At 34.3% G+C, this 26,600-nt stretch overlaps 2 protein-coding genes across 2 annotated transcripts in view; one reads left to right on the top strand and one right to left on the bottom strand.

Annotated features, from left to right (window-relative positions):
• LOC141433286 (uncharacterized) overlaps window positions 1-21,798 on the top strand; it is a 28,068-nt gene extending 6,270 nt beyond the window's left edge. The window contains exons 2-7 of the mRNA XM_074095257.1: window positions 16,147-16,287; window positions 16,852-16,959; window positions 17,251-17,406; window positions 18,060-18,223; window positions 20,052-20,337; window positions 20,676-21,798. Coding sequence (XP_073951358.1) covers window positions 16,147-16,287; window positions 16,852-16,959; window positions 17,251-17,406; window positions 18,060-18,223; window positions 20,052-20,337; window positions 20,676-20,816 — 996 coding nt within the window. The 3' untranslated portion in view covers window positions 20,817-21,798. The remainder of the gene's footprint in view (window positions 1-16,146; window positions 16,288-16,851; window positions 16,960-17,250; window positions 17,407-18,059; window positions 18,224-20,051; window positions 20,338-20,675) is intronic.
• On the bottom strand, window positions 21,213-26,434 carry LOC141433289 (uncharacterized). Its single transcript, XM_074095261.1, has 3 exons — window positions 25,915-26,434; window positions 23,296-24,345; window positions 21,213-22,436 (listed from the first exon to the last, which is right to left on the bottom strand). The coding sequence occupies exons 2-3, from the start codon at window positions 23,550-23,552 to the stop codon at window positions 21,887-21,889; spliced, it is 807 nt and encodes a 268-aa protein (XP_073951362.1). The 5' UTR covers window positions 23,553-24,345; window positions 25,915-26,434; the 3' UTR covers window positions 21,213-21,886.
• Window positions 26,435-26,600: the final 166 nt, after the last annotated feature.

Here is a 26,600-nt window from a genome sequence, read left to right as displayed (position 1 = left end):
TAAGTTAACAATTATGTTAACTGATTTCAACATTGAAATCAGGGATGTAACGGATATGGTTTAATCGGAACCGAAAGCGGAACCAGATGTTTTCAATGTAGTTTATCGGACCCAAAAACGGAATCGAAAACGGAACCGGAACCAGAATCGGAGCCAGAGTCTATTGCGTAACGTTTCAGACACTCACGATTACAATCATATGGTAGTTTTCGCATACAAAAACTGTCATTAGATTGTGGTCGCGGGGTGATGTACGCCGCTCATGTCCAGTCGCCGCGCTAAGCATTAACATCCGATATAACTTCCGTTTCAAAAGTAACATAACCGGAACCGAAACGGATGTTTAAATCAAACGGAAGTTCCGACCTAACGGAAACGGAATCGGAGCTCCGTAACATCCCTGATTGGAATGATAAGAAACCACCCTAAAACAACAGAAAGAGTAAAGGACATGATCAGCTTAAGTAGGTATTCATTTAAATGTACAGAAATGGATATTAAGAGTTTGTTGGACAAAGATCTCTAAAAGCAAATTAAGAATCAAATGAGACGTCACAAACGGAAGTGTTGATGAATCATAAGTTTCAACTAGTTTCGGTTATAACGTTTGATTTTGCGTATGACGTTATTGCTCATTCAGAACGGACTAAAGGTTAATTGTGAGGCGAGATTGAGCTTAAGTTCATGGCTACTATGGCTTTATACTGCATGCTTTGTAGTACAACATAATGATATGTTACGTTAATCGTTGCCCGGTATAATAATATTGATGTTCTTTTTATTCTTAGTCTATGGCCAATATGACCATCCTTATGTTTTGATAGTTTAATCAGTTTAAAACAGTCTTTCCCAATGTGGGCGATACCGCCCCCTTGTGGGCGCTGGAGGCCTAGAGGGGGGGCGGTATGAGGCCCAGAAAAATCTTCACCTTAGTGCCTTCATTAGGCGAGACTAATATATTATTGAGGATTTAAAAGTGAAAAAAATGGGGGGCGCTACAAAAGAAGTGTGGTTCGGCAAAGATCGTATCTACAGGCAGAACTATACCATAGCTAATGGCATCGACTGGAGCTTGGTACGGGTCTGCAGTTTGGATGACATTGCAAGCGTAGTCAACGAAAAAAAGGCTTGTCTTGTTTAAAATCATTTTTTTCCGAAAACTTTTTTTTATTTTTGAAAATTATAAGCACGTTACAGTTAAAAAATATAAAAGCATGTCGAAATCTAATATATAAACAAATAACTTAAAAAAAGTTACTTAATCTATTAATTCAAGTTAGCTCATTTCACAATATTTCATTAGCTTAGCGCTTATTTATATCTCATTATAACTATGCTGATGACTTGTTAAATTACTGATGGAACATCTTCATTTCCATACATATTCATATTTACTGTCCGGTTTGTTTGTTGGTCTCGGACCTTCGGAGAACCTTCAAAGTTATGGGTCCTTTATTAACTCTGTTCTCATATACTCGTACTTAGCTATACAGCTTAATTAAAATATAATTAATAAAGAAATGCTTAAAAGATCAAAGAAAAAAAGGCACACCGCCTAGTTAAGGAGGATGATATGCTTAAATTTATGAAGTATTTATCCTATAACGAACGATAAGTACTTATTTAATACCTAATTGATTGATTCAGGCTTTATTTTGAGGAGGCTCCTATCTTTATTACAACCTTTCTACTTTTTTTCTTTCCCGCGCTTTGGCAGCGGAAAAGCAAAGTAAAACGGTTGTAGTTCATTAGTAAGGACATAATGATTAGGTCTTTTACTAAAACTGTTGCTTGAGTTGCTGCGAAATCTAAAAACCTATTACAAAAAATGAACTGTGACTATAATAAATGCAACATCTAATTGTCATCATATTATTATCTAATGAACTCATACTTTATAATCAATATAATCGATCTGCCGTATTATTTCTCAGGCACATCGTGATATGCCTGGCCAACGTTTAGGCATATCATGAAATGGCGGCGTTTCACGATATGCCTAGGAATTTCGTGATCTAGCGGATTTTACGATCGGCCGCCGACATATACATCTAACCATCTGACATGCTAACACTATTCAAATGTCCGTTTAAAACTTTATTTCCTATGAAGTAATTCTTATGTAAGTGTCATATTTTAGTTTACTTTCTATGTCAACTTAGGTGGTTACGTGGATTTACATTATTTAGGTAATAAGGATTAGATGATTCCTTTCACAACATAAATAATTCATAACAGCTATGTTTAATGAATTAATATTCCACTTCATAATAAATAACGTTATCGACTTTATAAGCATTTCTGCTTGTAGACTGAGGATTATTATTGCTTAATAATGAAGATATATTCAAAAAAGTTGTTGTTTCGAAATAAAATGTTACTTTTTCTTTATTATTATTACTTTCTTTTGAATAATATCTTATGACATCAATAATAGCTAATATTTGTTTTTAAGGACCCTAGACAAACCCATCCATACTGGTATCTGCTTTAGAAACTTATAGTACTACTGCCAATAGTATCGTGTATATGCAGGGACACATAATAATAGAGTAAAAAAACGGTTTTACGCAGTACCTACCTTTATACAATTCGTTGTGGCACTACTAGCCATTTCCTGCGCGCAGGGCTTTAAGTAAAGCCATTTACTAACAATTTTATCCTATCAATCACTGTAGGAAATAATTTTTACTTTGCTATTTTTGATTACTATTTTTTGTTGAGTACGTTAATAGCTGCAACAAGTGACTAAATATGAATCTTTCCGGAACATACACGACTTTTAATTCATCATGTCGCCTGTAATCTGATTATTTGTAAAGATACAATCTGTTCATTGTTATAAACTGACAAGGATAACAACTAAGTGGCTAGGGCATCTGCATTTGTCAGGGTTTACAGGCCTACTCTTTACCAAGTTCAACTGGAACATTGTTGGTTCAAAAGTAAAGAAAGCTAAAGTCGACGATTACTTGGTTTCCCACGGTTGTGTCTTCAATACTCGTAGCACTTATTTAACATTCAAACTCTCCTGACGTGTTTCTACGTGGATGATATTATAAGCGTCCTCAGTTTTTTTTTGCATAGTCATTAAGTCAGTTGCGTGTGTACAAATCGACATAAAAAGTCCAAAGTCAAGGTTATCCAAAATTTAATCATTCAGGTAGGTACGTTGGTTGATTTCTCAAATAGTTTTATCTACATTCGCTGGTGCACTTTGCATGTTAAGTGGCTTGCGTGCAATTTGTGTTTTCGGTATAGACTCGGAATTGGACCATTATTTAGATGACATAATTGTTTAATCTCATTTTAGAATTGTGTCAGCGGCCTTTCCACTACTAAAAATGACTCAATTAATTATTATCATTCTGTTGAGATATTCGATTCCTCAATTGAATTTGATTAAATATTTGGTTTCTCCTTAAATGGGGTAATATTTTAGTTCATTGTACCGAAAGCTCACCATTCCTACTTTTTGTAACTTTGAAAAACCATGTACAGTTTAACAATCCATAATCCAAACAAGTTTTAATACAATATGTACTTACATGTTTTTGCGCTCAGAAAGCGTACGTTTTCATTTGTAATTAACAAATATTATTTACTTTGTATGCAACCATATTACAAAAGTTTTTTGTTGTATTAAATTAATTAAAATGAAACATCAGAATATTTAGTTTTTGTGCAGTCTGGGACAAATGTAGAAATCTTAAATTACATTAATGACTAGTTAACCACATGAACTTGTTAAAAATAAGTATATACCTATATGTTAGCTAGTTTCCTGTTCAGTAATCTGGAACTTACACTTGTTAAGCCAAATTTTCATTATTTATCGGTTATAGAGACTGATACGACTGTGATACTTTTTTTTCTTTGCCTATGTTCTCGTAATGTCACAAATAGAGATTTCTTTCTTTATTTCATACAGTGTAAGAGGGTGTAAGACATTCGTAGGTATATTTTCTGATATGTATTTAACAAAAACAAATGCCTACATCTTCTTCTCCAAAACTTTCTAAAAGATTTAATTTTTTAAAGTGTTGGTACAATGTAAAAAGTTAAACAATTTCCAAATGTGAGAAACAGAGACGTACAATTATTTATGATGAAGATCACTTTGTAAACTGGAAGATACTACTTTACAAATGGCTAACCATAAATGATTAATGTTAAAGTAATTTAAATTGCAGTTCTATTTTGCATCATTCTTTCAATAATCTCATCCTGGCCACGACCTTTGTGGTCATCTTAGCTTGCTCGTACACGGATATAAACTTAACATAAGATAGCTATTAATAAGCAAGAGTTCACGTGGATTTAATTAATGCAGAATACGTCGTTAACGTATTTAGCACTTGAATTCAGTAATAAAGTGACTACAAGGGAGGTTCTCTGGCGCATCATCTATTTTTTACCGTCAATATTATGCTACTTATATCTGACAGCAAGCCTAAGTAAGCTTGACTAGAAAAAACTGTAAGTATACAAAGTTTAATGTCAAATTTTACCAATGAACTAACAACCTACTACCTGTTATTTCGAAAAAAAAAACTACTAGTGGAGTAGCAAGACAAAATCAAACTATTATAGGTAGGTGCACTTACACAAATAAATCAATCAATTATTCAAATGGTATTATTACAGTCTTAGATTAATAGTCATTTAGGCGTCATCATAACATAATTAGCCAACATAAAAACAGTTAAATATACAAAAATAACCTCTTTCTTCCTCTCAAGAAGACAGAAGAAATAAGTAGAAAGTCATCGAGGACTCGAAAGTGAAGGCAGTACCAGAGGTGCCAATAGTTTTAAATTTTAGCTTCATTTAAAATATATTTTTGATAGAGAAATTGGATGGAAGCATTCGGATTCGGCCTAAAGTGCCTGTACCAACATGTAGCCACCAAGTATTCCAATTGATTTCGCAGTTCGTTTGTATGGCAAAATATATCAGCAGAAGGCACATGGTAAGACCGTTTATTTTGTCTGTCTTCAGCCCCCCAGACTTTGTAGCACCAGCAGATTATGTATTTTCAAGCATATATTAGCAGACAGTTGATAAAGAATAATGCAATCTACCTTTTAATATTGTCGCAGACAAAGATTAATAGACAGCATTCATATTTTATCACTGCACTTGCTTGACTAGTGTATGTACCATTAATTTTCTGTGGATGCATTAACAGCTATTCAAAACGGATTTGTTCACGTCGTAACTTGCACTTGGTTCCATAAATTGAAGACTTTATGGAGGCCTTAATAATTTCGCACCTATTTGCTTTAGAAATCTTTTGAATATAGGCTGATGTGCATTTTGTAGCAAGTTTAGAATGCAGGTGATTACAAAAAACCGGCCAAGAGCGTGTCGGACACGCCCGAAATAGGGTTCAGTAGTCATTACGAAAAAAAAAAAAGTAAAAAAATATATTTTGTACGGAATATTCCAAGTTTAGGTATATTATACCATTTTGTCGGCATAGTTTACATATCGTCACTACTTTAAAAAAATCTCTTATCTAAAATCAATAACGTAATGATCGTAAAGTTCAATCAGAAGAATACGGTATTTGACAACTCCTGATTTTGCCATATCTTAATATTATTATCAAAATATAGATAAACAGATAGTGTTTAGCGAAGAGAAAATTTAAATCGGTTGAAAATTGGATTTATAGTGATTTTTTGAAAAATCTATATACCTGTCTCTTTCTCAAACGCTTTTCTCTATGCAGCAAGTATGGCGGTACTGGCGTGTGACGTCACATGCCAGTATGTCTTTCTCTGTCTAATCTTGAATTTCAAACCTTTATAACTTTGTTATTTGTAAAGGTAGCTTAAAAATTCTTTTTCTATTCGATAACAGGTATTGTGTAGTTTTAATTTACAAAACATGTACAAAATAGTCAAATACCGTATTATCTATTTTGAGGTACGAGTTTTTTTTTAAAGTTTTGAGGATATTATATTCTTGCAAAATTACAGCTTTCTAGCATTGAAAGTCCCTGAGCAAAGCCGCGGACGGACATACAGACAGACAGACATGGCGAAACTATAAGGGTTCCGTTTTTGCCATTTTGGCTACGGAACCCTAAAAAGGAATTTCTCCATTTTCACCTACATTTAGGATTCTTTTTAGTCTTAGTCAATTTTGTTAAATGTAAGATTATTTTGAGTTCAAACGACAATGTTGATTATGCCGAGAATCTGCAAAGGTAAATGTAGATTTATAAGTTTTAAACTGCGGTTTCTTTATGCGATATAATACATATTTATGTATTACAAAATTATCATCATCGTAGTCTAAATATGTCCCACTGCAAGGCACAGACCTCCCCTCAGGATAAGAGGGCTTGAACTCTGGTTCTCACCCGTTATAAAAGTAGGTATATAAATCAAGTTTAGTTAATTATGTTTTGGCAAAGGCAAATAATTTAGCTAACAAGAAGCAGTTATGAATAAAGGAAATATTCTTAATATTAGGCATCAATATATATTAGGCATTAAATTTGTGAATGTCTTTGACCTTGGTCACGTTTTAACCCATGATTTACTTTTCCTTATATGTTATAAGTTCAAGGCTTGTATTATTCATTCTATTCGTATGAAATCTCGAATTTTCTAATTGAAGTTGACCATGATAAAGCTGCTTTGTAATGAATGTCGTGATTTATTCATGCTAGATAAAAGATTGATTTTGTTGAACGCGTTAAGTAACAGAACAAACAAAGTTTTACTATAATCGTAACAGATGTCTCTGATGAAATGAAGGATAATTATCTATAGTAAAACAAAGAAGAAATTTCTGGACCTGTCTTCATACTAGAACTCTGTCATCTGTCATGATACAAGGATTCTATGTCATTTTTACGCTTAAGCATTTTCTCGCAAATGCTACAAAATTGCCGCATGGAAGAAACGACCAAAATACAGAAACCTCGATAGCAATCAGATTTTAAAATTCATAAACTGTCTCAGACTAAAAACTGGGTTTTTGAGCCACCGACAAAGAGAACACCCAAAACAAACCGAAACAACTATTGAAATGCAAACAGTGTGGGAACTAGATTTGAGACCGCTTCATCCTTTGTGGTGTCTAGCGCCCGAGTGACGGTGGCAAACACTTGAATTCTTGTTGCTAAGTACGTATTTATACATACTCCATTCTGAAATGAGTCTAATGGTTATGATGCATGTAGTGATGGCAGTTACGTCTGTATGTTATGTTCGATAGGTATGTGCGTTGGTGGCGTTCTCAAAAAATATTACACCGATAATGCTCTTCACTTCCTTTTGCACGACTTTAAAGTGTTAATACTGACAGACGTGTGAAGACTATAAATTATTGGGTAGTATTTAAACGCACACCAAAAAAAAAACAAAAAATCCGAGCACATCGAAATTACTGATTGCACATCAAAATAGTCCACTCAAAATATTACGTAATAAACTGCAATTTATATTCGTGGCGTACCGCTATTTATCTCAAAGTAAAGCATTTTTATTATAGCTAATAATGACTAAAGCACATCATACATACACATTTTTACAGCTAATAATGACTAATGCACATCATACATACATTGTAACTCTTTTTTTTTAAATATAGCTTCTATTTTCATATAACATACAGCAGTTTACCTATATGAAACAGCATTTTATTTGACATATCATCTTATTATTTATTAAGAACAACATATTGAGATCTGCAATTTTTATTGCCCTCCGCCCTCCCCCTAAATAAAATCCCCTTGTTTAGTTGCCATCAGATATTTCGAACTTTTTGCCTTTTTTCGGTTTGCCTTATTTTAGACAAACTAATATTACTTAACTTAATGGCTTATTTTACCTTATTTCCATTTTAGGGAGTCATTTTGTATACAATCACTTTACATAATTTTGTTTCGCCTAATTATAAATGACCTAATTTTCATTGTGTATAAACTTATTTCGTATACTTTTTGACTGACGTAATTATTTTTCGTCTAACATTATACTTCTATAAGCTCGGTTCTGGCGCTTCACGGGCCGCTATCGCGGCACGATTGCTACGCTCACTCAGCTCGCGCGCTGTTGTGGTCGCAGTTCTAATCTAACCTAACCTACTTTACTGGTTGCAGTTCTAATCTTAGTAAAAACGTTATTCGGCTAAGTAATGATTAGTTAAAATAGGAATCGACAAAGTGAGTTTTAAATAAAATAATATTCGACAAAACAAGGGTTATGAAAATGATCATTTAGAAAAAAATCAAAACTGAGTCGCTTAACTTCAAACTCAGATAAACCACTCTAACCATTTGGGAGATAATTAAAAAAAAAGTGATAATAACGTTAATTCGGTGATTTGAAAGACAATATTTTTTTATTATGGCTAAAGCATTAAATAAAGCGATCCTGTTCGGCAAATTCAGCATTAAAACCATCCATTCTTTACAAGAAATAAAATGTTGATTAGATTTACCTTCATTTGATACAATCGATTGCAATTTATCTATCTTTGAAAAAACTCAGTGTGGATTTGTATAATTTTGATTTAACAGTCCTGAATTCTGGATTCAGGATAAAAAAAAACAGTAAACAAAAGAAAAAAAAACAAACTTCTTTTCTGATTGGCTTGGATGGACTTACTTACTTATGTTAAAAAAAAACGGTCATACGGATTGATAAAATATTATGCTTTTAACTATTTTTCTCAAAAACCACACGGAATTACACTTAACCGATAAAATTGTAACAAAACTCGTTTTTTACCCTTTTATTTAATACCAAAATCATAAAAAATTACAGAATTGGATTTACCCGAGTTTGAAGTTAAGCGACTCAATTCGACAAAATAATAATTATGAATAATGAAATTATACAAATTGACTAGACAAACAATTCATTATAGTAAAAGTTGTGGGACAAACTGAAATTAGGCAAAAAAAAATGGCAAGTCAATCTTATCCGGGACAATATCATTTAATACTATAAATTAATAAAATAGATCATATTTTAATTCCTAAATGACATAAAATAAGTATATTTTCAAGATAGGTCGATTTACTTTAGGCAATGCATTTTTCCCTTATTTTACTACTCTTTTTTATCTTTTTTCTTAAAATACAGATAAATTCAAGATACTGATTTGAATATCTTGGCACATAATGGCTTATATCAAAATACCACGGACAGGACTTATCACGCTAACACCTACTCTACTCGTGACCACGGCCACTGTAATGTTGCCGAAACGTCGAGGTAAATATTACTCGTGTGTGTTCGTTAGCGTGATAAGTCCTGTGCGTGGTATTTTGACTATGACTGAAAATTACGAAAGTTTAAGATATTATATAATGGCTTAGTTAAATTTAATCTAATTAATTAATATATTAGATAAGACGTCTCGTAGATTAACATATAACGGCTGAAACCAAGTGAAGGGCCAAGTACAATATATTTGAAAAAAAAACGAGCTAGTTGTCAAAAGATGGTAACTGTCATGTCAGTGTCACATTCAATCGAATATTATAAACATTGTAACCTAACCTTTGAGAAAATTCATTTTAAGTAAATAAATATGAGCGATAATTATATCAAAGCTGACTCATATACTGCACTGCGGCCCATGCTCACATGTGCTTTTTAGGATTCCGTACCTCTTAAGGAAAAAACGGAACCCTTATAGGATCACTTTTTTGTCCGTCCGTCCGTCCGTCTGTCAAGACCCTTTTTCTCAGGAACGCGTGGAGATATCTAGCTGAAATTTATATCAAATACTCAAGTCTACTGTCCCTTGGAGCTGTGAAAAAAACAAATTTCTAAGCCAACGCAATGAAAAGATACAGCCGTTTATGCCGCAAATTTTCTAAACTCGCAAGGGAATCAAAACCTACATGGTACTTTCCGTGAATTCAGAATCTTGAAATTTGGTGCGAAGCACAAATAAAGGAAAAATTGCGAAAACCGTAAATTTCTAGTTGCGTCATATAATAAAAATATTTTTAATAATTTTAAAGTTACTACCTACAGGTTTGTACGGAACCCTCGGTGCGCGAGTCCGACTCGTACTTGGCCGGTTTTTTATTTACGTACGTCGAAATGATCTTTTCATCACACTTGCTCGTAAACAGTGTCATAACATGCAGGCTACCTTGGTCGCAACCCCCCAAATAAAACCCTCGACCTTAATGTGCTTGTCATGAAACCCGTGGTCGGTATGAGTCATTGCGCGTACACATTTTCTTGTCATGAAGCCCAAGGTCGGTCGCATGAGTCAGTGCCCGTACTGATGGCGCTGCGCCGTGCCGCGTGCCCGTGCGCGCGCTCCTGCTGCAGGACCAGGACCACATGCACACGCACGTTGCGGCGCATGCTGAGGGAGGTAGAGGGCGGCACTACCAAGAGCACAGCCTAAGGTATCGCCAATATTTGGAACAATTATATTTTTTATTTTACAAATATAAAATTTTACTCGCAAATGTGATGAAAAACATTGTATGTCGCACGGGCGGTACTAGAATTACGAACATCGACTCATTAAAGCCTTCAGTCTTCGACTTCGGGCTTCTAATAGACTCTCGTTCGTAATTCCTTATTTACCGCCCTTAAGACACAATGTACTATTACAACAATACTGGGCATAAACTTTACAGGATTCAATATCAATTGCTCGACACCATTGTTGTTGCAAATCTGATCTTATACGAACAATTCTCTTTCCGGGAGTTGTTGACGTGCTATTATTGTACGAAGGAACATACTATATGAAAACTACGCGCGGAAAAAGGAAAAATGATTCGATTCGATGTCGATTGTCGGAAAAATAATTCGCATTTAACAGTGACAACTGACTGACATCAATAATATCAATATCAACGACAGATACCATAGACAAACCTATATAGATACTTATGGATTTACTTTTAAGGTAAAGAGGTCCTTTAGAAAGGTCAAACAAAGGTCAAACATATTTTGGCTATAATTTCGTAACCCTTTAGTATCTTTGGATCAGAATAGGACAAAAGTGTTCAAACACCCTATATCCCTCGAAACGGCTTTTGAATCAGGGTACATTGGTAAAATATGAACAATGCCTATTATATGGTTCTAGAATTACTCAGGTCGATGCCCTTGGAATTTCCAGAGTAAGTACAAATCCAATAAATCCAGTTCTAGTTTTTGCATAAGTCACAAAGACAAATGACTGCTCATTCTATCATGCATAACAATTATTTAATTTGAGCGATTTCGTCACGGTCAATAACTTTAATATGTTTATTATGAATGACTTCTATTACGACTATGTCGCGAATATGTCTATATACATTTTTTATATCATGTTCATTTTGCTCATAACTGTGACGAATAAGTTACTCTTAGAAGCTATAGGTACCTATGTTAATTTATAACGTAACTGATGTTATTTGTATGACGCGGTTATTTGACAGAAATAAAAACAACCAATTGAATAAGCTCCTAATAATTTGAGAAGCCGGTTAAAAATTGAACCTATTGATTAGGTTAGTGTGTAGTGTCTCTGTGGTAGTGTATGTAAGAGGCCAATAATCTTTGCAGAAAATGTTGAATGTCATTTTTAAAGTTCTTTACGTTTTATAGTTCTAGAAAGGACATCATTAATGTTAAGCCTCATCATTTCATTGTTTTAAACTACATAATATTTCCTCACAATGGTCTCACTCCTGAAAAGGAACAAGGGCTTAGAAATCCAGATTCGTTTCAATTTGACATGTTTTTCATTTGTGTAAAAGCTATTTAATGTTGTAATTTAACAGTTGTCATTTGCAAGCAGATCCTTTTGAAACTCTGTTTTTATTTCACTCAGAAATACAATAAAATACAGTACAAATTAGGCGTTCATATTTGTAGTAGGATCCCTAAATTTTACTTCACTCACAAATAGACTTACAACAACTATTATGCATTAGCAATGTAAATGATATTCATGTATGCGGACCGTCTCCAATCGGTCACTGCATGGAATAGATATTGCGATGCTTGCTTATTTAAATCTTTTTGGGTTGAATAATTGGCAATTTTGAATATATGTTTACGGATATCGTGCTTATCCCGCAAAGGGTTTATAGTATTATTCTCGTAAGAGTAGATAGATTTTTTATTTACTTATTCCTATTTATCCGACTTAAAATAATAACAAAGAAGGATCGTTATGCGGCTCTGCTACTTTTTTTAAATGGAGATGCTAAATATTTTATTGTATCAATAAAAGCAACATATTGCAATTTGTTGTTAGCAATAGAGGTAAATATAAAAGGCGTGATAATGTCCCGAGTATGTTGGAAATTAAGATATTCCATGAAGTAAAATAAAATAATTTGGAGAGCAAACGGTGTTCCTTTTTTCTACAATTATTTTCCGACATTATCTAAATCTAGAAACAGTAATCATATTAACATTATTGTAGGTTTGAGAGATATATATGTTTTAATGAAAAGTGTCTCAAAAATGATAAAATTTTTTGGTTCTTTTATCAAATAAATTTAATTCATTTTAGTTAACAGTTGTATTATGTCTATCCCCAATAGAAGTATACAATATTGTGACATGATTAGTTTCCTTAAGTTGTTAGAAGTTACTTATTATATTTAAAGTTAGCACCTGAGCTATTAACATACAATTTATTTCTGTAAAACCCTCATAAATATAGAGTTATGGGTATTTTTACCTCGTTTAATGTATATGACTATCTCAGATTACAAACTGACAATATAGAAAATTATGGCCTAATATTTTTGACGTGTATTGTCTCTGTTTCATATTTTACATTTAAAGCTATGTTTTATGAGTTTTCGTAAAATTATATTTAAATTACAGCTTTTCAAACGATTACATGTTTATGGATTAGGTATACGTAGTACCTAGCTCGATTTAATATTGTGCATTTGCAACATATTTGAAATTTAATTTCAAGACTTTCAAATATTTTTTGTAAATATAGTATTGACTGATTTTTGAAATGTAATAGGAAGGTTACATATTAGATTACTCGTAACATCGTCTACTTTTTGGCACCTAAACTAGACTGGAAATTACAATGGTAATTAAATCAAATATGTTAAGCAGATATATAATTTTGTCACCTTCACTTTTAGAACAGTTACGTAGTTATTTACTGGTGACGCATGAATGGTAAATTGATGCTAATACAGATTTATGTCAATGCTACCACCATATTGTTGTTACGTGTATTTGTTTACAATGCCGTTGTGTATATTATTGTTATAATGCAGTGTTCAATGAAGTTGACTCGTAGAACATTAATGACAATTTCTCATAAAGATGTACATTTTCAGTTGTCCACGTATTAAAAAAAATCCTGACGCTATTTCAACACAAAAATAAGTAATATTGTGTTTAAATATATACAAAACCTTGTGGTAAAGATGATAAAAAGTGAGATAATCTTTGTTGTTGGATCCAATAGAAAGTTTCGATGTAGTTACAAAATAACGATTTTTTTCTCACAAGATCTCGTGGCGATTTCCTGACGTCAATAAATTTTGGATGTTTTATGCAGTTTATGTTTCATGATCTCGTCCTTAGTGTTAATAATTTCTTGACTAACTGATTTTTAGTCAATTTCATGACGGGACAACTTTTTGAAAAATACTCTAAATATTACTATTTTGATTGAATTATGTACTTTTTCTACTCCTATACTGTTATCTGTGATTTACTTATTCACACATACATAACAAGATTCTGGAAAAGTCTATATATATATTGTCTATTCCCCATTTAACATCACTGAATCGTAATGTTTATAAAACGATACTGCAACCACTTACTTTTATTTTCCTAATTCGTTCGTTCGAACAGGTTAAGGTGCAGCCACTGACTTAATTCATATCTATGGTTTTTATACATAACAAAAATTTTCCGAACATAATTCATGGCTGCCAACATAAGTAGGTAGGTAAACAAAATACGTATTTTTTAACATCGTCACTGTCAAGTAAACATTCAATTAAAAACAAAATTTAGCTTAGGTTTTTTTTGTAATTTTCATATTTCGCAGTCGTTTATTTTTATTTTTTTATATTTAAGTTTGCCTTACTTTATACTAAAGTATGAAAAAGTTCAAGTTTACTTTTTCTCTAATTTTCTTTTCTACTTAATAAGTATATAGTCCTCTCATTCTGAGGGGACGCCTGTGTCATGCAGTGGGACGTATATAGGCTGGGATGATAAAGTATATAGTAGTAGAAAAAGTATTCTATGCATAAAATGTTGTTGTTTCTATGCATGTAATGTTGTATAAATAAGTTAAAAAAAAACCGGCCAAGAGCGTGTCGGACACGCCCGAGGATAGGGTTCCGTAGCCGTTATGAAAAAATCAAGTACCTAATATATTTCTCAGAATTTCGTATTGTGTACGGAATCTTCTAAGTTTAGGTAGTAGCTAGGCTGCTATTTACTCTTAAACTACTAATAATTAATTTGTCCTACGCTCACATCGTAACTTACGCTACTCACTTTTTTGACCCATATTATACAACTTTTGCATATAATACTATTTGTACCACAAACAACAAACATACCTATGCTCGCAATTTGAAATGATTTGTAGTGTTTCGTAAACGTAATAGGAATCCTTATATTATAACTTCGCCACTTTAATCCGTCCGTCCGTCCGCGGCTTAGCTTAGAGGCTGTTAGTACTAGAAGGCTGTAATTTCGCATGGGGTATATAAGTTTGACCGCTGTGTGTCTGTCTATCTGTCTTTCTGTGGCACCGTAGCTCTTAAACGGGTGGACCGATTTGAATGCGGTTTTTTTATTTGAAAGCAGGTTTTGTAGCGATGGTTCTTAGACATGTTTTTTCGAAATTGGTTCAGCTATTTGTGAGATATTGAAATTTGAAGTGACAAAGTCGGAGGTTTTCCAACTTTTTGTTGGTTAGGTTATTCATATTAATTTCAAACAAAACAAATATTTTCCAGAAAACCTCGATCATTTATGAGATGCCTAGTTTCAAGTAGGTAGTTAAGTATCCACTTTACAGCTGGTCGTTAAACTATAGATCAGTGTACAGTAGTATAAAATACAGTTTTATTACAATGAGTACTTAATTAATCCGTTATTTATTATCATTTTGGGAATCCTGGCTGGTTCGAAATGTAAGATTATTTTTACTCGAATTATAATCAGTGCGATCCTTTCCAAAGAATCGTTTTCTACATCGAGGTTAAAAGTCCAAGACAAAATATCTTTATTCAATTAAAAAAATGTACCACTAAATATTTGTTATGTTTTTCTTTTTTAGTTATTTCAGATCTGTTTATATTCATAGATACAGATAGAGAAAGCTTTATTTTTTATCAGTTCCGTTTCATTCATGTTTTATGATATTTGTCGGTATCGACTATAGATGTAGTGAAAAAAGTTTTTACACAGGCCAAGTCAAATTCAATCTTATGTGAATATCATACAGGCTTAGACATGGAAAAACTTTTCTCACTTTAACTATACGAGAACTATACTTTTCGAACTCCTTAACTTATATTTGTGGATTTGACCATCCGCTCAGTAAATATTAGTCAGCATGATACACGGATATATGCTAATCAGTTTATATATCTCGTAAGGTCGAGACGTCATCGTGCGATTTATCCGGTTTTTGAATGAATGTTTTGCGATTCATTTGATTCGTGAGGGTATTATTAGTTAATGTTGATGGGTCAGTCATCCTTCAAGTTTTTTATACAATGGTCATTGTAGTTCTGTTTTTGTCTATGCTGATTTAGTCAGCTAAAATATAAGTTATAAGTACAAATGGCGCAACGTTGGTTGTCTTTGTATTCGACCATTATTATTTGCATACATCTTAAATATTGATGTCAAGGCATTTTTATTGGAAAATAACAACAGTTGTGGAGGATAAGGATTAGGCTCGAAATAACCCACTTTGATAGTGGATAGTTATTTGTTAATAGGATAGTACATCAGAAGACCATTTTGCCAGTGTTTACTATATTTTGCCGTATTTAGGTAAAAATTATAATTAGAAAATGAAAAATTAAATTATGAGAGAATGAAAAAGTGGCATCTTGACACCTGGTAGTTTTTGTTAGATCCTTTGGTGTCAAGGACTAAGCTTAACCTGTCTCTTGTTAAATTCCAGGTTGCGTTGTCGTCGGCAGCCCCCAACCCCATCTCCAATGTCTTCGAGATCGACATCTCCCCTGAAGAAGCTCAGAAGTATTTGAACAGCCCTCCGTTCACCGAGCCACAGCTGTCTGGACGTACCGGTGTATTGCCTCTGGTAAACTAATATTTTATGAGACTTGATTGTTAAGTGTTATAGTGTATATAAAGGTAACGAACTACACTATTTTAGCTTGCTTCTCCGCTAGATTGATTGATAAGCGCCTCCGCAAAGTAACGCCCTAAACCAATCAAACGTATAATTGTGATTATCTGAAAGATTTCAGTGGTAGGCTCAGATTAATTACCACAGTTGCATGCGCCATCCTCCAGTCGTCTCGTGATCATGGCACATGCAACTGTGCCGAAATATCGAGCTTCTCTAAAATCAACGTACGCGGAACAAAACCCGAATTTAAATTATAAAATTATGCTGACAATGTTTATCCAAACTTGTTGGTTTATAGACAATCAAGACTCGGAACAACTTTAACTTTATCAATCAATCAATTCCTGAGAAGTAGTCAACCTTATTGAAATTCTTCATTCCAAATTTTCTTAAAATTACAAGCACAAGAATCTCAGAACAAACTGTTACTCCCTGCTGTCGTGTAGGTCTCGAATAAGTTTCGGCCACTGACCACGTAGCCTAGAGTATAATTTTAATTTATTTCATTTCCAGGTAAGATGGAATGACCCGAGATTTCGCACGGCAGAAGCCGGCCCCACCCTCGGCCACTACTGGAAGAATGGACACGAGATCGAAAACACTGACGACTACGTAGAAGAGGTAAGTTATTGTCTTCCTGAAACATCACTTATCGTCAGATATAGGTACTCGAGAGTAGTGATATTGCATAGTGTTCTACTGATATAAAAGTCAGTAAGTAAGGATCTTTGTTTCACTTTACATTTCATTTTTCACTTAACTGTATTTTAGCACGAAAAAGGTATGCAAAAATATGTGAATACTATTCTTAAGGACGAGCAGTTTAGATAATTATAGAGATACCTACACTTAAATTCCCAGTCGTTACTTGTATTCAGTTTTATGAATATCTACTTATTTGATGTTCTACAGGTATACGACGCATCCCAATTCCACGGTCAGGACGGTCTCGGCGCCTATGCGTACGGCTACCAAGCTCCAGAGTCCTCGAAGGTTGAGAACCGCGCCAGATCCGGAGATGTCACCGGCTCCTACACCTACAAGGATGGCAACAATGAACTCATCAAGGTAAGTAAACATAACGTCAGTCCTCTCGCTCATAAGTGTATTACTGGACTAGTAAGTAATCAACGTTTTAAACTTTCGTGATTTTCACTCATAGTCAAAATACCACCAACGGGACTTATCACGCTAACACACACGAGTAATATTTACCTCGACGTTTCGGCAACATTGCAGTGGCCGTGGCCACGAGTAGACTCTACTCTACCACCACGGCCACTGCAATGTTGCCGAAACGTCGAGGTAAATATTACTAGTGTGTGTTAGCGTGATAAGTCCCGTTGGTGGTATTTTGACTATGTAGTAAGTCATATAATAATTGTCTTCAATAATAATTGCTTGCACTGTTGTGCTGCGGCTTGGAGTGTAACGCTTCAAAACATCTTTAATAATACTAAAAGATTTTTTCAATACTTTATTATCACAACAATGTTGTCATAATACCTACAATACTACAAAATATTAAGATGGTAGAAAACTTAGGTTATGCCTACATCACGCAGATCTAATTTTCTTGGGAAGAAGACGCTGTTTTTAGTCGCCCTCTTTCATGAGATATTATAAATAAGATATTTCTTTGTAACAAAACGTCAATCTTTCCGTCTACTACCAAATAAATAGAATATATTTAAAACTTCCTAACTCTGATATTTCATCAGGTCCGCTACTGGGCTGACAGCGAAGGCTTCCACCAGGAAGATAACCTTCCGAAAGTACAGCTCCAGCCGGCTCAAGAGACCGAGGAGGTGCGTCAGGCTCGTCTTGCTCACGAGAAGGCTTGGAACGAAGCTGCTGCTGCCGCCGCCCAGCGCCCAGACCCTCAGTAAGTCTTCGGCGTTGTCTATACAGGGTGTAACATTCAGATCGGTCAGTATGGGAAATTCTGAAAGTTTAAGACATATGACGATCTGTTCTTAGGAACCATGCATCGATTTTAGTAACAAGAAAAACTGCATTCAAACATTATAAACAAAACTAACTTGTACTCAGCTCGGAAATCGAAACCGGACGATTTGGTCTAGTGCCCACCCCAGGATGTTGGACTACCGATTCAAAATTCTATAATACTTATATCTTCACACAAAAATCCAGGCCAGGCCCCCTGAAAAATAACTCTAGCTACGCCAATGAGTATTTCACTAAATAGATGGGTTATTCATACTAAACAAATGTTATGTATTAAAGTAATTGTTTCTTAAAAAAAAAACAACTAAAAAGTTACCTACACGTTTTATATTTCAATGTAAGGCGATATTAAATCAGATATCAAATAGGTAATCAATTTATTTTAATTGTTAAAGGTTAATAACTACCTAGAAAGGTTACTTACAATCGAGAACAATAGTAGATTGTTCAACGAGGGACTAAAACAAGTCATTATGGTTGTTTAATCTCGCGTTAAACACTCTAATTTTGCGAGAAAAAAAACAACGTTCTGTACCACTACCATGAGTTTACAGTGACCGTACTCGATAGCGACTGCGCAACTTATTTGTACGGATAATTGTACAGCGCCTCTACAAATAATTTACGCCGTCGCTATCGAGTACGGTCTCTAAGCTCATGGTGGTGGTACTGATCAAAATTACAATATTACTTTTTAAAAACGTACGTTCGACTAATGGACAATAATTGAAATTAATATTCGTAATCATTTATTGTGTTTCACGAAATTAGATCGTTGTTTTTTAAATATTTTTGCACAGTTATCATTTTGAGGCTATTTTTACGCCCTAGAAGTCCTCTTTTTGATTAACCGACCTCAAAAAATTAGGAGGTTCTATCTTCCAATGTTTGTATATATTTTTTTTATGTATTTTCACCGATTACTCAGTCAATTGTGGACCGATTTCCAAAATTATTTTTTTATTTGAAAGGGTACTCTTCTGAGGTGGTCCCATTGTCAACAAGTCAAGATGTGATAATGGGATCCTAGGGAAATCGAGGGCAAACCTCAAATTTTATAGGCACACCCATGGCGATTTTGGCATTTTTAGCATTAAGATAAATTCAGGAAGTATCATTTGGTAAACTGGACCTGACGAAGAAGACCGTAGATAGCCAATGGAACTCGTCAAAGCTAAGAAATGCTCGCTTCGTCTATAATCGATCATGATTAGTATACCCAGATAAACGCGTAAGAAGCTTTAAGTTAATGATTCTTTCGAACTGATCTAATGCTGAAGCCGGAAGGTGGGCAACGGAACTTTGTTATAAAACAACGTAAATAAGCCGTGTTTGGGCTTAATGGAATCGTTGTGAGATGTACTTTGGCTACAAATCACTAAAAAGTGAGAAATAAAGATTTTTTTTAACAAGAAAGTAAAACCAACCCCAAAAAAATAACAAAAAATGGAAGCGACTGCAAAACCCTTGACCATAATTATTGTTATTTTTTTGGACTCGGTTTTACTTTTTTGTTAAAATTCTTCTTCACAAACACCATGACTGGCTGCTTAGGGGTTTCCAACGCAAATTAAAAAAAAAAACCCTAGAGATTGACGAGGAGCTTTAGTCCCGATATGCAGAGACTAAAGTAACATTTTAAGAGCATGAGAAGTGAAAAAGTATAAACTGCAAGGCGACACTGATCAGATTACTTGTAGTTAACTCAAACTTCGTTGTATGACATTGCTATATTTTTTTCTCAGGGGCGAATACTCCAGCAATAGCAACTATGATTATTACGGTGCTGCGTCTGAGTCCCAGGGAGTAGTCGCCCCAGCCAGGGAAGGCAAAGCCTACTCACAGGCACAGAGCAGCTTCCAGCCCGGACAGCAGAACCAACAGCAACAGTATCAGCAACAGCAGTACGGTCAACAGCAACAACAGCAGCAGCCGCAGCAGCCACAATATAGCCAGCAACAACAATATGGTCAACAACAGCAGTATGGTCAACAGCAACAACTTGGTCAACAGCAGGAACCTGAACCTACGGTATGTTTGGCGTCACAGCTCACTACAAAAATACTTTGCCTACTTAACATTGGCAAGATAATACACATGTCAATCTAGTCCAAATTATAAAAATAATCACAAGCTTTATTTTCATGTCCATCTTTAAAGTGGTACCCTTAAATTCTGAAATATCATTTACTGGTTCCCGTCCTATGATCAACAATTTTGTTCTCCTTATTCGACCTAGGATATAACAATATCATACTACCGATAGGTTTATCATTTACTACCCTTCGGCTCGATTCAGATTCACCTCAATAAAATTATTTGCGAATTTTGTATGCCAACAAACTGTTCATTTGTCATTTCTTTCTCAGGGCCCACCTCGTGGATTCTTCTACAGCTACAACTACCCCGTCTCCATCATCTTGGCAAAGAGCGATGCTCAGCCTGGTGCCCTCAACCCCGGGCACCCAGTTGACCATGACACGGTTTCTGTCAACGCCCAACATGGTTAAATAGATATAAGCTTTTGTGTATAGACCTATGTCTATCCATATGTTGTAACGAAAAAACATAAACGACGGTAATTAAGTACAGACCATTTGGTTCTAAAAATGAGTACAGTTAAAGAAGCCAGTTGGTATTACAGCTGTATAATGCAAGAAACGATCCTTAATAACAGCACTGTGTAGACGTAGCCTCTATACCTAGAAGCTTTTATTACAGGAAGTTAGATGTTAATTGTGAATCAGTATAGTAGGTTATATTTCAATTAAGGTTTTTAATTGGTCTGTGATAGTGAAGCGTTTGTCACATGAGCAAGCAAGCTTTTTTTTTCAATTTAATATGTATAATATCTTAAGTACATTGCAGTACCATTGCTGTCCAGTTTATAATATCTGCTACATTCTAATGAGACTATTGCTACAGAGCTTAAGTTTCAACATTAGTTTTAAAGTAGCAGTAGTCTTCTTCAGGATCAACGGATGCTATATCTACCTTGCTAGTGTATGTACTTGTATTTAGATTTATGAGCCTTTCGCTAGCCGAAGTTCATAATGAATCAATTTGTATGTACGTTACAGTAGCGTGCATTACTTTATCGATAATTGATTGAGAATATCGGTTGTTGTTGCCATTTGAGTAGCAAATTAGGTTAAATTTAGTATTAGTATGATCTTGGTCGGCGTTTGAAAGTGTAACTACGTGCAATATTGTGTTTTATTAAATGATTTACTACTTACAGAAAAATAGTATTCGGTTAGAGTAACTATTAAACAGGGGAATTACATTTTACAGTTTACTTTTTCTTCATTTTGCCATTCTGTAGTTGGTTTCAATATTACCTATGTTACAGTCTTGAACCCGGCCTAAAACAAAGTAAGTATACACCTAATTTGTTAACACATTACGTGAATGCAAAATTTATGTGTAAATTGAAATTAAGTATTGTACTTGTATCAATGAATGTAATAAAGTACTTTATTTGTACTAAAACAGTTTCTTTATACATAAATTTAAGAACCACACGACTCAAGGACAAGAACAATAGATGAAAAATGTTTTTTATTATAATTTTCATTAATCATACTTGTATAGGCAATTGTATAGGAACCGGTTGTGAAACTGGCAACATTACAATAGGCATGCCTACGCTTTGTTTCCTCGTTGCCAATGTTTGCAGCCACTTCAACCTGCTTTGTTCTATCGGGGTTACTGATTCTTGAGTTTGTATTGGGTTTGAAGTTTCAGTAGAAGTTGGACTCTCTGTAGTTGTAGGTTTTGGTCTAAATGGCAGTCGCTGTCCAATCCCTCCTATTATACCAGCAATACCATTGTACATCCATGCAATAGTATCTGGCACGTTTACTTCAATAGGAAGGAAAGGTATAGCAGATATAACACTTCCAATGAAGAATCTTTGTCCATTTGGTAAAACTAAAACTGCTTGCCGAGGAATCGTTTCCATCATTGAAGCATTCGGGTCGTTTTCAGCGTCAATGATGACTGAGTCAGAGTTTTCATTTGCAAGTTTTAGGTCGAGTTGATTTCTTTCGTTTAATTTGTCGAATTGATTGTTTGTTTTGGTCATTGCGTTTGGCAAAAACATTATTATGGACTGCGGTGGTAGATTTCTGAAAAAAGAATATAATTTTAAATTGAGAATAGTAAAAAATAATAAGAAAATATCAGTAGCTAAATCAAATTAAACTGATAATCTTGTTACATTGCAACTAAACGTGTGAATACAACACATAGTATGTTTTAAAACAGAAATTCACCTTCCTCCATTTCTAATATACCTATATATTCTAATGATAGACTTTTATATTCTTTAAAAACGAACAAATGCTTATTAACAGTTTTTAAAGAAAATGAAAGTCTATCACGAATAATTATTGCACTAGACACATTAACTTAAATATTAAGAACAGTTCTAAATAACAGACCACATTTTTAATTTTCATTCAATTTTTATGGAATACACGAGAAAAACTAACAAAAATGCAACGTTGCCAGCTCAGCAAGTATAAACGCTCTTAACATCTCGTGTAGTGTTGATGGTCTGTGTTGATTTAACAGCAAGCGGTGGAGGGAGAAAGGTTTAACTTAAAATTTAAAAATGTATACGTGTCGCACAGTCGTGACTGAACGTATCGTGAGGAGTAGCAATAAATAACTGATTTCAGTTCATGGATATAAACTTTTGCAAAGAAACGCCTGATTCACTTTGTTATTAAAAAAATAAGTATTCCAGAAAATAGCGTTCGCTTCTTTACGAATTGCATAGGTAGGCACTTACAAATTCAACTAAAGAGCTGAACGCTTTAGTAAAGTCTAATATGAAGAATATCGCATTTTATTTAATTTTTGATTTAAAATTTTACTATTGCTTCAACGTATTTCAAATTAATTATAAAAACGTCGTCTGAATAACTCAAAAATAACGCTTAAAGGACAAGTAGTAGTTAGGGAATTTCAAAAAGTACTTACACCAGCATCGGTCTGTTCATAGTATTCATCTGCTGTGTTTGTAATTGTTGTATTGCAATTAGCTGTTGCTGCAACGCATTATACTGATTCTGCTGCATTACTTGTTCCAGCATTTGTTGCTCCATCATGTGACCTACTACTGGATTCATCGAATGCATTTGATGATCCATCATTGGTTGCATGGACAGGTGATTTAAAAACGGTGCCGCACTCACATTTACCAGTAAAGCTAACATTAGTATAAAAAGCTTTGCCATTGTGTAAATCTTTGGCTGTATCACTTATATTGATAACTTTTAAATTCACTTCTTCGTGGTTTTACCGGTACGTTACTACTAATACGTGTCTACTAACACAATACAGTGTGTGTATTGTTTGAAAGTGGTTTCGATTCTGTCAGGAGCGCGTGCGCTTCCGGCGGTCATTATTATGCGACGTAAGCCCACTGGCCTACTCAGTGGAGTCCTGACCTTGTCTCCAATCGGCTTTCTTTTTTAGGGTTCAAGTTGAACATTAGGATAAGCAATGGTATTCCATATTCTATTGTTTTAACGTTTTTCATTCGGTACATTGGTCTTTTTTAAAGTTATAATTTGCATAGGTATGTTTGTATTTTTTTTGCGTTATGTATTCTTCATCATCCCAGCCTATATACGTCCTACTGCAGGGCACAGGCCTCCTCTCAGAACAAGAGGGCTTGGGCCATAGTTCCCACGCGGGCCCAGTGCGGATTGGGAACTTCACACACACCATTGAATTGCTTCGCAGGTTTGTGCAGGTTTCCTCACAATGTTTTCCTTCACCGCATAGCTCGTGGTAAATTTCAAATGTAATTCCGCACATGAATTTCGAAAAACTCAGAGGTACGAGCTGGGGTTTGAACCCACGACCCTCTGCTTGAGAGGCGATAGGTCAATCCACTAGGCCACCACGGCTTATTTCAAACCACTAGGCCACCACGGCTTATTATTCTTTATTGTTATGTATTCTTAATTCTAATTAATTTGCTGTTATTTGATTACGTAACTTGGAACTATGAACACTTTAACCCTTAAATTGGCAAGAGTAAAAAAATACAAAAACAAGTGATACAGTATCATACCTTATTTAATACCGTCTTGGGTCTACAGAAAATGAAAAAAAAAAATCTAGCATTATTGGTATTTTCAGAAAATCTATGTACATCACCATGCACGTTGCCAATTCTATAAGAACAAAGTTACATTATTTTGTGTACACGCTGGTTACCGCTGCCATGAGGCAGTAAACTTTTATATAAAAAAAACCTAAATTATAAAAAAAAACATCATTTATACTTGGTTTGGTATATTTGGTATAGGTATTTTAACTAAATGTAAACAAACCACCGTCAATTGGGTCTTAAATATTGAAATTTCCCCATTAAACTATTAAACATACTATCTGTATTGAAATACACTCAGTCTACTTAGTTTACAATGATAGACAAGTAAAATGTTTAAATCCTTGAATGTGACAATCTAGCAACTGAATTAATTTAATTTAGTTAAATACTCGTACCTATCCAAATCAAATATAGTGTGGAACTGTCGAAAGCAATTTCGTGTTTTCCAACAGCGAAAAAAAGACGCATATATGAGTTGCTCTGAAGATGAGCTCTGGTTGAGTGTCGAAACGCGCTCAAGTGTAGATGGCGTGGCTATGGATTGCATAGAGTTTAATGTGGGCAAAGCATCATATTAAACTGTGGATGGCCAGGGCAGAACTTTTCTCTAATGGGTGAAAGAAGCATCGTGCATGCTTTTCAGAATTCAATCTTTTTGGATATACATACATATATATTTATCAACCTCATGCTCATCCAATAAGCAGAATAGCAATTCAAACGTTTCCAAAGAAGAGTTTAGAGGAAGGTGCATCAGAGCTATCATCAGAATCGAATTGTGGCGGTGCGTGCGGTTTTAATTTCCTCGTCCGGATTAGAGCTACAATCATAACATGCATTTTCTACGGGAATTAAAGCTAAAATCTTATGCGTTCGACTTTATGTTAAGCACTGCAGACAAAGAAAGAAAAGCAAACTGTTTAAGAAGATTTAAAATAAACAAGGGAACGTTAAATCGTTAATTTGAAATCAAAAAAATGTACAGGGAACTTGGTAATGTACACCGTGGTTACCGAAGTTAATTCACCTTGTAGTTGGCAACGTACATGGTGGTTACCGTAGTTGAATGTAAGTACTTCTTCACAAACTTGGCGACGGTAACCGTGGTGTACGTTCTAATTTAACAGTGATTATCGTTGTTATGATGCTGAATGTACCAAAAGACCAATTGTTCGTATACTTTAGCCTTTTCTCATAAAACACAAAACATAATAAGCATAACTTGCATAGAAAAAAAGTATTTTTTTTTAAATAATAACTTTCCCGAGGTACTAGAATGCGACGCCGCGTTGAACTTATTTTTGAAACTGACGTTAATTTGAAATTATTGCCAAGTTCACATATTTTTTCAACCATTCATCATAAAATTATTTAGTAGTTTTTAGTCATAAAGTTTCAAAAATATATATATTGATGATAGGATTTTTATTAATTAACGTTACACGGTGATGCACAGTGCCATTTAAGGGTTAAACAAAGTGTTTTAAAATGATTGCAGAATATTTTAACTGATGGTTTGTTTGATTGTAATCTTGTAGAAAATTTCAGGACTTTTTGACTGCCTACTATGGTTGACAAATGTTTCTATACTTACATTAATTTACGTTCAAAGTGTACGAAGTGTACAGTCAAACTGATCCAACCACACGCTAAAATATCTTCGATGAATTTAAAAACCTCTTGTATATTTTAAGTACAAGATGCAGGTGAAAAGGCATCTTGGCGTATAAAATGAATACCTTACTTCATGTAAATTATCGATTGAATGTTAAAATTTCCCTTTGCAGTGCGAAAGGGCTACATCGTATCATTTTACATAAAGCTACTAATTTACAAATCAAACAAATATGCTAAAAATGAAAGTATAACAAAGTAAGACCCTACTCTGATAGCACAAACCTCGTATGTTTGTAAATTTTGTTTGCGTTTTAATAGCCCTTCAGTGACGTCAATAACCGTAGTGGATCCTCAACTCATACCTACTATATTTTTTTATACGCGAAATCGTCAGTAGAATAAACGTAATGCAAAGTTTTAAGAAAAAAAAAACTAAATAGAAAGCACAAGCAGAATATATCTGGAACCTTGGCTACCTAATTAATTACCTTGTAATTCATATCTTTTTCTTTATACAAGTATCCTTTTGCCAACTAATTTCTTT

The sequence above is a fragment of the Choristoneura fumiferana genome, chromosome 12, assembly GCF_025370935.1.
Source record: "Choristoneura fumiferana chromosome 12, NRCan_CFum_1, whole genome shotgun sequence".
Classification (NCBI taxonomy): Eukaryota; Metazoa; Arthropoda; class Insecta; order Lepidoptera; family Tortricidae; genus Choristoneura; species Choristoneura fumiferana.
Note: the sequence above shows the minus strand (reverse complement) of the source record. Positions and strands in the feature narration are given on the sequence as shown.

Bases quoted from the DNA above. Each gene is read 5' to 3' on its own strand.
- LOC141433289 (XM_074095261.1), bottom strand. From the start codon at position 23,552: ATGGCAAAGCTTTTTATACTAATGTTAGCTTTACTGGTAAATGTGAGT. The intron at 22,437-23,295 runs GTAAGTACTTTT...TTCTTTTTTCAG, and splicing joins ATGAACAGACCGATGCTGGT to AAATCTACCACCGCAGTCCA.